This window comes from Rhinoraja longicauda, chromosome 11 (assembly GCF_053455715.1).
Source record: "Rhinoraja longicauda isolate Sanriku21f chromosome 11, sRhiLon1.1, whole genome shotgun sequence".
Lineage (NCBI taxonomy): Eukaryota > Metazoa > Chordata > Chondrichthyes > Rajiformes > Arhynchobatidae > Rhinoraja > Rhinoraja longicauda.
In genome coordinates, this window is record NC_135963.1 from 48,072,471 (window position 1) to 48,087,114 (window position 14,644).

Below are 14,644 nucleotides of genomic sequence, written 5' to 3' on the forward strand. Positions count from 1 at the left end.
TAGTTTCTGGTGGCAGATGTATTATCAGTTCAAAGAAACATTTCATAATCCTAACTCCATGAAAACAGTATTCTCTTGATCTGACAGATTCACAACTTAATGGGGTATATAGCAACTTTGCACTTTTTAAATGAAAATGCCAAAGTTTAGGTGTCTTGATATCACCTGCTTATCACCATCTCCTGGTACATATCCAAAATCAATGAGCTCGAGTTATGTCAGAGCTGCTTAAATCCCAGTGTCCAATGACTACTGACATTTTAATTTTTAAAATGTTCACTCGTAAGGGCTCAAATTTATAGATGCCTACTATTCTAGAAATGGTTTATCCAGCCTAGTGTGTTTGAGATGTGAGGAACACCAACCTAGCACATTTAGATTGAAATTCTTGTTCTTGTTTCCTGCTGCGTTAGAAGCAATGCAAGTGTATCGCCCGGTGTCAGGCACACGTGCGAATCCAATCTGGAGAAAACGGCCACTGGATAGGATCTGATGCTGCTGGTCTTCAGTCACGGGTTCACCATCCTTCAGCCATCTTATTTGTGGAACTGGATTGCCTTTTCACACAAAATAAAACCCTCCATAAATAAATTAGTATTGCATGTAATTATCATTGTTCAATTTTTGAACAAATCGCTAACCAAACACATTTACTAAAAATTCTTTGTATCTTGGTTTAACAATACATGGCGGTATACTTGTGCAAAGTTGGAAGGATAGCCTCAATGAGAAAGAAGTCTAACCTTGCCACTAGAAAAATAAATATCCATTTACATGCGTCTATGGTATAAATAAGTGAACCAGGACCATCTATTGGAATATCACAGGCACTTATAATTTACATTGGGGTACACATGGGAGCAGGATTTCTCTATGTGCCTCCTTACTGCATGTATACACAATTTTAAAAGATGTTCCCTGCATGAAGACTAATGTATTGTGCTTTAAGTGAATCACTTGTACTTGGAAATGTAATGCCTTAAGGTGGTGTGGTAACAAAATCTGTGAGTGAAGAATTATAATTAGCACGTTCTCTAGTTAAACTATATTCCATCTTGCTCGCTGCCTCGATTGTGTCCATGTGGACTATTTTGCTGCCTTTGTTCTGTAGCTGGCTGTATCGTTGTCCAATGCTGATGCATTGCAGCCTTTAGAATAATGTTACATATGTATCTACAGTTAAAGTTTGTTGCTTCTCCGACAAGGCACAAATATCATGATCTCATGAATACAGGTTCCTTTAACTCTGCTGGACTGCACATATTAATGAAGAGAAAAATACGAATATTTTAAACATTATAGAAGTAGGTTGGTCTTTGCATTCTCATTTTTCCCTAGAGTGCTTTCCATTTATCACTTCATGCCTCCTGTCACATTCTCGGGCTGTATGTGACCACCAGGCATTCATGAACCAATGCTCCACGCAAATGGCCATTTTTCCCCTCCTTGATAAACCAACACCTCTCCCTCTCTGGGCAGAAATCAATCCCTGTTGATGTCTAACACGAGCAATGTATCGACGAACAACATGGCAATGTGTTACAATAAAGTCATGGCCATGGTTGATGTCTATAAGACAATGCCCACAGCATACCTTTCTGATGATTTTAATGTGCTTTCAACCACTAATTGTAGCCTTTTGTGCAACATTCTCAAATGCTGATACCAGCCCTACTCTGGGACATGCGGATGAACATGCAGGTCAGCTCAGAATGTTTTGTGCTCTTACCTGAAACCTCACATGTGAGAGTTATAGTGTGATTCTCCTTTATTTTCACGTCTTCCATCTTATCATTAATTATGCTGGGTGGTACTATTTACACAAGAACAATAGAATTACATATTATAGTGCAGCGAACAAACACTTTATACGTTTTCATTAGACTTTAGGACCAGTAGAAATATCGACCAACAGAGCAGGAGAAAGCCTTTTGAACCTTCTCTGCCATTCAGTGCAACCATGGGTAATCCTCTCAATGGGGGAGCACATTGAGACCAGTGGCCATAATTATTTTAAAAGAGGTATGAGAAAGACTAACTGGTCCACACGCTGCAGTTCTATATTGGGGCAAAGCAAACTTTAAAAGGCATTAAGGCGGAACTTGGAAAAGTATTTGGGAGAGACTGTTTGCAAGTAAAGGGATATTTAGTAAGTGGGATAGGGAGAGTTCAGAGTGAGCATGCTTCTGTTAGACACAAAATGCTGGAGTAACTCAGCGGGTCAGGCAGCATCTCTGGAGAGAAGGAATGGGTGGCGTTTCGGGTCGAGACCCTTCTTCAGGCTTCAGTTAGAGCTCAGCACAAGGCTGACAAGATTAGAGAAGCCCAGTTGATGAGGAATGTAGAGACCCGAGTCAGGAAAGAGGTGGAGGAGTGTGTCAGGTATCAGCAGCTTGGACCAAGTGAATCCCTTGAGGAATATAAAAGGATGTAAGAGGAAAATAAGGAGGGAAAAGAGGACATGAGATAGCTATGGCAGATCAGGTAAAGGAGAATTCTAGGAGATTCTACGAGAATATTAACAGCAAATGGTTAACCAGGGAAAGACTAGGTCCTCTTAAGAATCAATGTGATTGTCTATATGTTAAGGAACAGAAGATGGGTGAGGACTTAAATAATTATTTTTCTTCCCTGTATTTACTCTAGAGAAGGTTGTGTAAACTAAGGGGATTAAGGAAAGGAATAGCAATGTCTTGGAACACATCCACATTGCAAATGAGTTGCTGGCAGTCTTAAAACATTTTAAGGTGCCTAAATATGTGCCATTTATTGCGAGACTCAGAGGGCTGAGTCTGTGAGAATTAGTTGGTAGGAGTCCAGCCGCAAAGCTCAGTTGCACTGGAATTCCTAACTACGCTGAAGAGATGGTCTCTTGGATCTTGTGCAGGGCCTGTAAATTCATTGATTTCAATGCAGATTTCAAGCTTTTTGATTAGGTGGTCAAGAGGGTTTAATTGTCACATGTACTGGGACCAGAACAATGAAATTCGTACTTGCTGCAGTTTTACATGCAAATTTGTGCAACACAGTACAGTGGTGTAGCTGATGGTCCTGCTGCCTCACAACGGCACAGACCCAAATTCGATCCTGAGCTTGGGAGCTGTCTGTGTGGAATTTGCACGCTCTTCCAGTGACGTGTGGGTTTCTTCTGGATACTCCAGTTTCTTGCCACATCCCAAAGGTGTGAGGGTTTGAAGGTTAATTGCCTCTGCAAATTGCCGCGAGTGTTTAAGGAGTGGTTGAGAAAGTGTTATAACGTAGAACTAATATGAATGGTGATCGATGGTCCCGGTGGGCTGAAGAGCCTGTTTCCGTGCTGTATCTTTAGACCATACTAAACACACCAAATAAACATACAATAAACAATATTACAAATAAATGATCAGTTATACTAGATAACCAGACCATAATAATGCAAGCTGTTGTATATAGTGCAACCTAGAAAAGGCCCAGAGTGAAAAGGGAGTTAAATTGTTTATAATGTTTGCTTTATTTAAGGTTTTTAATTATTATTAAACACTTTCTGTGCTTTTAATTAATTTTATTTAGTTTAGTTTAGTTTAAATTCTCCCAGCGATTCTCCCACATTAACCCTATCCTACACACACTAGGGACAATTTACACACTTATACCAAGTCAATTAACCTACAAACCTGTACATCTTTGGATGTAGGAAACCTGTACATCTTTGCAGGAGGAAACCGAAGATCTCAGAGAAAACCAACGTGGTCACGGGGAGAACGTACAAACTCCGTACAGACAGCACCCTTAGTCAGGATCGAACCCGGGTCTCTGGCGTTGCAAGTGCTCTAAGGCAGCAACTCTACCGCTAGGCCACTGTGCTGCCCCTAAATCGGTTTAGACTTTCCACAAATCAGGGAGCAGTTTTCAATCTAATGGGTTGCTAACTTGCTCTGTTCACAGATACCTGGTGGTTTAGTTTTATTATTGTCACTCGTACTGAGGTAATATAAAAATTTCTGTTTCGCATGCTAGCCAATCAGCCTTGGCACTACACAGATGCTTGGCCCTGAACATCCATGCACCAGATCCACGCAACACTCTGTTGTTAACTGTCAATGCAGTGAAAGATAAGCACCATTTCTCTACCACAGACCAAAACATTTATCCCATTGTATAACTGATTTGTAGCATGGTATCCTGGTATTTTAGTTCCTCCGAATCTGCTAAAAGATGATAATGTGAAGAAAAAAAAATCAGTCTTAAAAAATTCCATATGGTGTCAAAATGAAGACCTAACATCACAGATCTCACGTGGAGATTATGTGTTTGGATGGTGATCTCAAGTGAATGGAATGATATTTTCAAAGCATTACTCAGGCAGTGAGTGGTAAATGTTTAAACCTTGGGCTGTTACCCCATTTTCCCAAGTATACAACACCAGGGAAAGCCTGTTTGGATTTTTATTGTCACCAATGAGTTTGACAATGTGATCAGGAGTTAGATTCATCAATGCAAAGTGATTTATTGGTTTATTCCTGAACTTATTACATACCTAAGACATCGAGGTCAAAGCCTTTGATCTTTTCCCCTGCAGCATTTGTGACCACACAGGAGTACATCCCAGAATCCTCCTCTGCTGCATGCATCAGGCGTAGTGTACGACCTCCTGTGGGTTCATAGGAGGTCAAATGTCACACAATTGAAAACTGAAAAATAACTAGTGTCCTGCATGATGCTTGTAGATATTCCCATAAAGTTAAATTGGAGTCCCCCAAAATACTGACTAAACCTGTAGTTGGAAGTAAGAACAGAGGAAATAAATAAACAGGATCACTAGCCTATTTGCCCCTTCAAGCCTGCTCTACTGTTCTTTAAGGTCATGGCTAACCTTTCTCGTGCAATACTGTCAAGTGAACTTTCACTGCACTCCCTCAAAGGCAAATATATGCTTTTTCAGATAATGAAACCAACATACATAATACTCCAGGTGCGTTTTAGTTTATTATTGTCACATGTACTGAAGTACAGTGAAAAGCTTTTTTGTTGCATGCTATCCAGTCAGCGAAAATAATACACATGATTACAATCAAGACGTCCACAGTTCTCGCAAATGCCAATGTATTTACAGTAAAACATCTTAATTCATGCAGACAGATCCTCCCCAATTACAGGCTAACATTTCTGTTTGCATCGTCATCATTTGCTGGCTTTTGGAAACCCGTGGACAATGACAGTTTATCATTACTCAATCTCATACCATTTAAAATATACTTTACTTTTCTGTTTGGTGCACCTAAACAGATAACTTCACATTTTTCCATATTATTCCAGCTAAATTCCTTGTCCATTTAAATAGCACAAAGCCTCATTATCTCCTCCTTCCCATTCATAATCCCACCTAGTGTATTACAAAACATGGAAATATGACATTTGATCCCCGTAGCCTAATCACTGATGTAGATTGTGAATACCTCATGTCCAGGCAAAGATTTCTGTGGTTTCCTGCTAGTTACAGTTGGTCCACTAAAAAGGATTTATTCCAATTACGTGGTTTCTGCCCAATAGCCAATTCTCAATCTACTTTAGTATTTTATCTCCAACTCTATTGCTATATCCTTGCTCAACAAAGACTTGTATGGAACCTTATTAAAAACCTTCTCAAAATACAAATCTACCATGTTGATTGGTTTCCCCTTGTCTATTCCACTGGTCATATTCTAAGAAAGCTCCACCACATTGATAACCAAAGGATTCATGATCTCTAGAGCCATTTCTTTCAAACTTTGCAATGCAGATCACAAATCCTTGGTATCTGTGACCTTTTGGTCTCACCAACTTCCGTAGCTTTTATTTATGACCAATAGTATTTTTCTAGGTTCCTGATTCTTGTTGGAGGCTTGGATCTCTGATATTTCTGGCACTCTGATATTTTTGTACCTTCTTCCGTGCATGAGAGAAATGTAATTAGTTAATTCCAACGTGCAATTAAACCACATCACAGCAAAACAAAGTCCTAAATAGATTTCCTTTACATGTTTATCCCAAAGAATCATTTGCAATGTATGTGGAACATCAAACATTTCCACAACTGTCAGCTATTGGCTTAAGTTAATAAGGATATCTGGAGTTTGCCTTTGTTGTTGATTAATTACTCGTGCACCTTAGTTTCTCCATGGAAATATCTCAAATCTCGGTGTAGGAAAATAACTGCAGATGCTGGTTCCACCCGATATGTCACCCATTCCTTCTCTCCTGAGATGCTGCCTGACCCGCTGAGTTACTCCAGCATTTTGTGTCTACCTTCAAATCTCGGTGTGGTCATTTTATATTTAATCCGTGCTGCAGTGAATCTGGGAGAGATTGTGGGAGAGATTGACTGAAGCATGGGTTCAACATAAATCAGATGAATAGTGAAAGCAGAAAATACAGTGTCCAGTGAAGGAGCGGTCCAGAGCTGGGATCTGCGTAAACATCACTCTATTATTCACAAAATAAACCCTATGTTCACACCAGAGGAACAGAGTAATTAGCAACATGGAAAAGCAATGACTCTTGGTTACTGAATATCTTATCGTCCATGTGAAAAAGCACTGTTCTGCTGATGAATCGTTGCCACGCTTGAAAATTAGCATTGATCCCTCAACTTTTATAAAACATGGTACAATATGGTGATATAATGCTTACCCGAGAGGATTCTCAAAGCATTGCTTTGACTGATTGGCTGTCCATCCTTGAGCCAAGTGATTGATGGGAGAGGGATGCCCGAGGCTTCGCAAGTCAATGCAACGGGATTTTTAACCACAACACTGACATTCTCTGGAAATCCACTGGCTCCACTAATACTTGGTGGCACTATGAGATAAATTGTGAATACCAGGTGATAAAATTATATATTTGCAACAAAGAAGTTATTACAAATAACAAAAACAAAATTATATCCATATAAATATCTCCTGAATAATAATAATAATAATAATATTCATTTATTGTCGTTGCAACTAGTGCAACGAAATTAAAAAATAGCAATCCTGACGGTGCGTAAAAAACATATATGCAATAAATGCAAAACAAATAAATACCAATATATTAAATACAAGCGTTTTAACAGTGTGACCTATTGCAGAAAGTAGTGTTCAGTTCTCGTATGGCCCTGGGGTAAAAACTGTTCTTGAGTCTGTTTGTTCGGGATTTGATCGACCTGAAACAATTCATATTGCATTTCAAGAGTGAATGCTTTTTACTCTTTAAGTACCATTAAAGCCAAGTTGGAATTAAGAGAACGCTTGATGGCTCTGGGCCTGTACTTGCAGGAAGTATCCTTTAAAAAGATCAGGGGGAATCTCATTGAAGGTTGCCCAATAATGAAAGGCCAGTAGTGGGTGGGTCCAGAACCAGAGCTAACAGCCTCAGAATAAAAGGACATACCTTGAGAATGGAGATGAGGAGGAATTTTTTAGCCAGAGGGGGGTGAATCTGTGGAATTCATTGCCACGGATGGCATTGGAGGCCAAGTCATTGGGTACTTTTAAAGTAGAGATTGATTCTTGATTAGTAAGGGTGTCAAAGGTTACAGAGCGATGGCAGGAAAATGGGGTTGAGAGTGAAAGGTAGATCAGCCATGATCGAATGGAGGAGCAGACTCGATGGGCAGAATAGCCTGTTTCTGTTCCTACATCTTATGATTCTTATGAACCAATAATCAATATTTACAGATGATCAGAGTTATTGTGCTGTGGTTAGATAATTTATTGTTCCTAAGATATTAAGACAAGAAAAGTTTATTGTCACGTGCACAAGTATGATGAGGTACAGGTACAATGAAAAGTCTTGCTTGCAGCAACGTTACAAACACATAGACTCAGCCAAACACAGTCTTGGAGCTTGGTGATGAGTTTGGAGGGACGATGGTGTTGAACACCAAGCTGGAGCTGATGAACACCAGCCTTATGTATGTGTTGCTGTTCTTCAGATTATCATTAAATGTTCCCCCTTCATTTTCCCCATTCCAGTTTCCTTTAGATCTCATTAAAATGCATTCATATTCTGTGATGCTGCAAAAAAACTAATAGCTATGTGGTGTCCAAGATGATTCCTTCTCATTTTCTCCCCTTTGTTCGAACTCCACTCAGTTTCTCTTTGTTGACAGGAGGTGCAAGATTGTAATTTTAAATAAGGTGATCACATCCCATCTGGTGATTTTTTAAAAATATTGCCCACTTTTTCACATGTAGATATAAATACCAACTTGTGATGAAAATTGTTAGCTGGCCCATTAAACCTTGCACACTCTCTCCTGCAATCAACACATCCAGGAAGTTAATCAGCTGAACCCGAGGACTGACTATAGCACTTGAGATATCAAACTACAACATTTTGTGAGAAAAAAGTACTAATTAAAGGATCTATGCTGATAAATATCATGGGTAACACAGCAGGGAAATGTCTGAAATGTAATCCTTGATGGGAATCGATTTATTTCCCTTCTACTGAAACCCGTAACAAGAATTGGTGCATCATGTGCACAGATTACAGGATCATTCTAGTTTAGCCAATAAATTAATTGTATTGTGTAGGAAACTGCAGATGCTGGCCTACACCGAAGATATATACATAACTCAGCGGGACAGGCAGCATCTCTGGAGAGAAGGAACGGGTGACGTTTCAGGTTTTCTTCAGACTTTAATTGTATTATTACTTACCATGTATGTTGAGATCATATTTCTTATCGACCTGTCCTACTACATTCACAGCCACACACGTGTACCGCCCAGTGTCATAAACCTGCGCATTCTTAATCTGGAGCAGCTGTCCACCATTTAAAATGTTCACGCCTCTGTCATTCACAAGGGGACGGTCATCTTTCATCCATGTCAGTGCTGGCCGAGGAATTCCTTGAGCCTCACATTCTAAGGTAGCGTCATTCCCTTGAATAATAATGATTTCTGTCGGGTACCTCCCACTGTTGCTGATGGTTGGTCGGACTGTCAAGCAAAAAGACTTTTAATACGAAAGAGAAAACATGTTATAGTTGCAACTACACAGCTGCCTGTCTGCAGCATTACTATTTTAATGTTTCAATTTATTGTGAGAAAATTGTTGTCTTTCAAAGGGGAAGAGACTGAACGCCCTACAGAATATACAAGTACAATACTATGACATGGCTAAGATTAACAAGTTGTATCACATTGAGAGCTAATCCCTTCTTCAGGCATCTGTTAGTTTCTTTATCTTTTATAACTCTGTCAAGATAACTATTTAAACAAACAAGTTACTGTCAATATACTGATTAACTCTAAACTGTGCAACCCGTTTTGAATAACACTACATATTTTTAAAATACTCAGTAGTCACAAAGCTTTATAGTCAGTCATTACAATCCTTTATTTAACTGCAGTATTGCCCCCCGTCATCATTTTCCCCAAACTGCCTGCTTAAAGAAGCATTATTCTGATCACCAAGGTGAGAATAGAACTGATATGGCATCTAATTTGACAAATATTAATTATGAGTACGAACATTAAATTGTTCATTTTATTCAAACCAACATTTATAATATAAGCACTTACTACTATAAACTGTCACCCAGTTGTACTTAGTTTAGAAAATACCATTAAACAGAAATAAATAAAGCAAATAGAAAAAATGTGAGACCGATGCAATCACTGTGTACTCATCGATTCATACTTTGTGGTTATTTTGTTGATTCACACAGACTATTTAAATTCCATCATGTGAATGACAACTGTTATAATTTTTTTTCAAATTGTGAATACAAGGGCAGGGCATACTCAACAACAATTAACATAGAAACATAGAAAATAGGTGCAGGAAGAGGCCATTCGGCCCTTCGAGCCAGCACCGCCATTCATTGTGATCATGGCTGATCAACCACAATCAGTAGCCTGTGCCCAACTTCTCCCCATATCCCTTGATTCCACTAGCCCTTAGAGCTCTATCTAACTCTCTCTTAAATTCATCCAGTGATTTGGCCTCCACTGCTCTCTGTGGCAGAGAATTCCACAAATTCACAACTCTCTGGGTGAAAAAGTTCCTTCTCACCTCAGTTTTAAATGACCTCCCCTTTATTCTAAGACTGTGGCCCCTGGTTCAGGACTCCCCCAACATTGGGAACATTTTTCCTGCATCTAGCTTGTCCAGTCCTTTTATAATTTTATATGTCTGTATAAGATCATTCTCAATTGACACTTATCCTTAACTTTATTGGAAAGTGTTAAACATTATTTGTTAAATTTTATCAATTATGCCATATTAATAACCCAAGAAATCTTGATTGGAACTTGTGAATGTTCGAACACATTCAAAAGATTATTAAACTAGAGCATATGGTATTTGGGGCAATGCTCTGGCAAAGAATAAAGAACATCTAATGGATGAACTGGAGATGAATGGGTCATGCCTGATGGGGTTTCCAGCTGTTCACAATTGACATCAATGATTTGGATGATCTGGGCTTGTTGATAATAAGAAGCTGGATGTTAGTATATGGAGGATGCAGAGGGTATTTTGGGAGATTTAGACAGGTTAATTAAATGAGCAAAGACAAGGATAATGATGAAAAAATGTTTAGTCGTAAACTTAGAAAAAATGGAAAGGCTGAGTTTTGTTTGGATGGGGAGAGATTGAAAGGTGTTAGTGTTCAGAGTGACCTTGGTATCGTTATGTGGCGAAAGTTGATATGAATGTACAGCAAGCAGTTAGAAAGACTACAGCATGCTGGGTTTTTACTATTTGGGCATAACAGTTTATGCACCAATCACCCAGTGATTCTTCAAATATTGTGATTAAGTCCAGTCTCCCTTCCTAAGGAAGGACATATCTTAGATAGAGTACAGATAAGATTCCTGGAATGGGGAATTTTTATTTCAGGAGAAATTAAGCAATCTGGGCCTACATTTTTAAGTTAGGAGAATGAAAGGAGATCATATTGAAACGTACAAATTTCTTCTGAGGCTTAACAGGGTACTTGCGGAGACGATGTTTCCCTCTATACATCAGTACAACATAAGAACAGGCCTTTCAGCCAATGCTGTCCATGCTGAACATAATGCAAGGGTAAACTAATCTCCTTCGCCCAAATGTGATCCATATCTCTCCATTCCCTTGGTATCCATGTACCGATGGAGAGCCTATTAATTGCCGCTATCGGATCTGCCTCCACCACCACCTCAGACAGGGCAGGCACCCACCAGGCACCCACCACTGTTGGCAAAAACCTTGCCCTGCACGACTCTTTTAGGTTAGGACCCTTTCACCTTAAAGCTATGCCCTCTAGTCTTCGACATTTCAACCATGGGAGAAATGTTCTGACCTCTCTGCCCTAACTATGACTTTCATAACATTTAATATGTCTGCAAGGTCACCTCTCAGTCTCCATCACTCCTGAGCAAACACTCCAAGTTTGCTCAAACTCTCATTATAGCTAATATCCTCCAAACTGGGCTGCATTCTGGTAAACCTCTTCTGCACTCTCTCCCAAGCCTCCACTTTTTTTCCTGTAATGGGGTGACCAGAACTGCACATAATACTCCAAATGCAACCTAATCGAAGTCAGACAAAGCAGCAACTTGACTTTCCTGAAATTAACACACTTCAGCCAAATAGTTTCACCTTATTCCTTAACCTCTCCTTGCCTGTCTTTCCCTTGAGACATCCTGGTCCTAATCTCTGCCTTCCCTTCTGTCCTTCCTTTTGCTGGTCTTCTACTCAAGTTCCCACCTCCCTGCCATTGGAGTTTAAAACCTCCCAAGTGGCTGAGTCAGCGGGTCAGACAGCATCTCTGGAGAAAAGGAATAGGTGACATTTTGGGTCAAGATCTTCTTCAGACTGAGAGTCAGGGGAAAGGGAAATGAGAGATATAGACGGTGATGTTGAGAGATATAGAACAAATGAATGAAAGATATGCAAAAAAGTAATGATGATAAAGGAAACAGGCCATTCTTCGCTGTGTGTTAGGATAGAACGAGTCACATACAATGAGACTCATATATGAATATTGATTTCTCTAACTTCAAGTAACCCTTGCATCCCCCCCTCTCTCTCCATCCCTCCCTCATCCAAGTCGTACCAGCTTCAAAGTCATCTAGTTGAGTCTCATACTCCCAAATGGCCTTGACATCATCCAGCTGCAGCTCCAGCTCCCTCATGTAGTCAATCAGGAGCTGCAGCTGGATGCATTTCCCACAGATGTGGTCCTCAGGGACAACTGATGTCTCCCTGACGTTCCACATGCTGCAGGAGTAGAGTACCACAGCCCTAACATCTTTACTACATTTACACTGGGGGAACGAAGAGAAAAGTAAAGGCCTCACCCTATTTAATCTGCAGCTTCCTTATCGGTCTCACAGGTCAAGTCCTCAGCATTTACCCTCAACAAAGCTCTCCACCCTAACACAAGCCACTCTGCTGCACTTACCCACCTTGTTGAGCCAATCAATTGCCGTTTTTTTTTAAACTGCCCTGCCCTGCACTCCCTACGGGCTGGAAACTGACTATGAAGAAGGATTTGAACCCACGATATCTCACAGATTCTTGATTTTAATCCGCAAAGCAAGAATCATGAGCCTAGGCTGACAAGACCACAAGAATGTAAGACCCACAGCGGGATTTGAACACAGATTCAATTGAACAAAGAATCAAAGATTACTTGTCCAGTAACTTCACCTCTGCACCACCACCATATCTATATTGTAATAACATATATTATAATTTATTTATTGTTCCTGGTAAGGTTCTACATCTAAATATAACATAACCTATATCAAAACATATATCTATCCTACTTGGAATTAAATATGGATTATGTAGTACAATTTCTAACACTAAAAGATTCAAAACCTTTGAAAATAATCTTGTGTTCAGTTGATGAGAGGCATGTTCAGCAAATAATAGTCAATGGTGTCCAAGTAGTAAACCGGGTAATAAAATGTTTAAACTAGCTGTTCACTGCCAAATGATTCTGAATGTTTAATACAGATGTTTGCACTTAATGCAGATAAGACTGCGCTCTTGATTGAATCATACGGAATCATTGTTCCGACACAATACTAATCTTAGATATTTATCAATAAAAGATTGAATAAATGTCAGTGGGAAGCAAAGAATCGTATTTCAATAGTCCATAAATGTACAGTCTCCTAATTTACTGATATCTGAATGTAAATAGAGCGTGGTCTTAAATCAAGATAAAGTTCTATTTTCCCTCTACTTTTTCCACTATTATTCAAATATATCAGTTTAATTTGATGTATTACAAAACACTTGAGTAAACATTGAGGAAAATGGCAATAATATCCACGCATATTAACTGTTAGAACATTAGTAATTGGAAAAAAAATTGAATAATATCTAAAAATTCATTCAAAGAAAAGATCACTGCATACCATAGACTTCCAGCGTGTATTCTTTCATTGTAGTTCCAACAATATTGGTGGCCACACAAGTGTAGGATGCACTGTCTGATGGTTTAGCATTGGAGACCTGCAACTGTCGCCCACCTGAGACAACACGGACCTCTCCATTTAGATCATTCAGTAATGGGGAACCTACAGGTAAAAATTAAAATTAATAAAATAGGTTCTATGAGAAACACTGTGGCAAGATCTTAGAGAAATAGCGTAATGACTTCAAAACAACCAAGGTATCACAAAATGCTGGAATAACTCAGCAGGTCAGGCAGCATCTAGGAGAGGGAATGGGTGACGTTTCTGAAGAAGGGTCTCGACCCGAAACGTCACCCATCTCTCTCCTAGATGCTGCCTGACCTGCTGAGTTACTCCAGCATTTTGTGATACCTTCGATTTGTACCAGCATCTGCAGTTATTTTCCTTCAAAACAACCAAGCCTATGCTTCTGCACAGCTTTACTATGTTCTATTAGTTATATTAAAGAAATTAGCGTTGCAGAATTAATATGTGTCCTTCCCACCTTTTGGCCTTTGAAATGTGTCCTCTTGAAGCAAGAAATTACTTCTTGAATCAAGAAATTACCTCTTGAATATTATTTCAGCAGATCATTAATATATAAGAAGAGTAGACGAGTTGGAATTGTGCAATTAAAGAATAAAGTTGGGGAAAGTATTACTTTAAACAACTATAAAGCAAATAATGCAGGAAAATCTCTGCTGGTCAGGTAGCATCTACGGAAAGAGAATTGGTTAACTTTTCAGGTTTAGGACTGTTCATCAGAACTGAGACATAGAGTCTTCGAAATAAAATATTAAGTGTCTCTTTCCACAGATGCTGCCTGACCTGTTGAGTGTTTCAAGCATTTTGGCCTGGTATTTCAATGAGGTAAAATGGAAAAGATCAGAGTTGGCAAACTTCTGGAATAACAGGAATTGAACATTAACTATGTGGATACATTTCATTAATGATTATTCAATTTGAAAGAAGCGCTCTATTTTTACAATTCTATATATGTAGAGCTTGATAATCCTCGTTGAAGTTGCAGCTGAGACCTGACAGGGATAATTAAGTGGTCCAAGTGGTAAATTGGCATGTTGACCGACCGTCAAAGAGACATGAAGTTGCTTCTAAATATTTGGGGGCTAAATTGGTTAAATTCCTGCAAAACACCTCAGAGGCTTTAGTGCTTGCGACTGCAGATATCCAGACCAGACCATCCCACACATCGTGAATGACTGTTCACTGAGGCTTTTCCT

At 39.3% G+C, this 14,644-nt stretch overlaps 1 protein-coding gene across 1 annotated transcript in view; it reads right to left on the minus strand.

Moving 5' to 3' along the window:
- hmcn1 (hemicentin 1) overlaps positions 1 to 14,644 on the minus strand; it is a 365,295-nt gene that overhangs the window by 131,558 nt on the left and 219,093 nt on the right. Inside the window, exons 44-49 of the mRNA XM_078407604.1 lie at positions 13,365 to 13,526; positions 8,664 to 8,945; positions 6,649 to 6,816; positions 4,517 to 4,630; positions 1,730 to 1,813; positions 366 to 557 (exon numbers count right to left, since the gene is read on the minus strand). Of these exons, the coding sequence (XP_078263730.1) occupies positions 366 to 557; positions 1,730 to 1,813; positions 4,517 to 4,630; positions 6,649 to 6,816; positions 8,664 to 8,945; positions 13,365 to 13,526 (1,002 nt within the window). The remainder of the gene's footprint in view (positions 1 to 365; positions 558 to 1,729; positions 1,814 to 4,516; positions 4,631 to 6,648; positions 6,817 to 8,663; positions 8,946 to 13,364; positions 13,527 to 14,644) is intronic.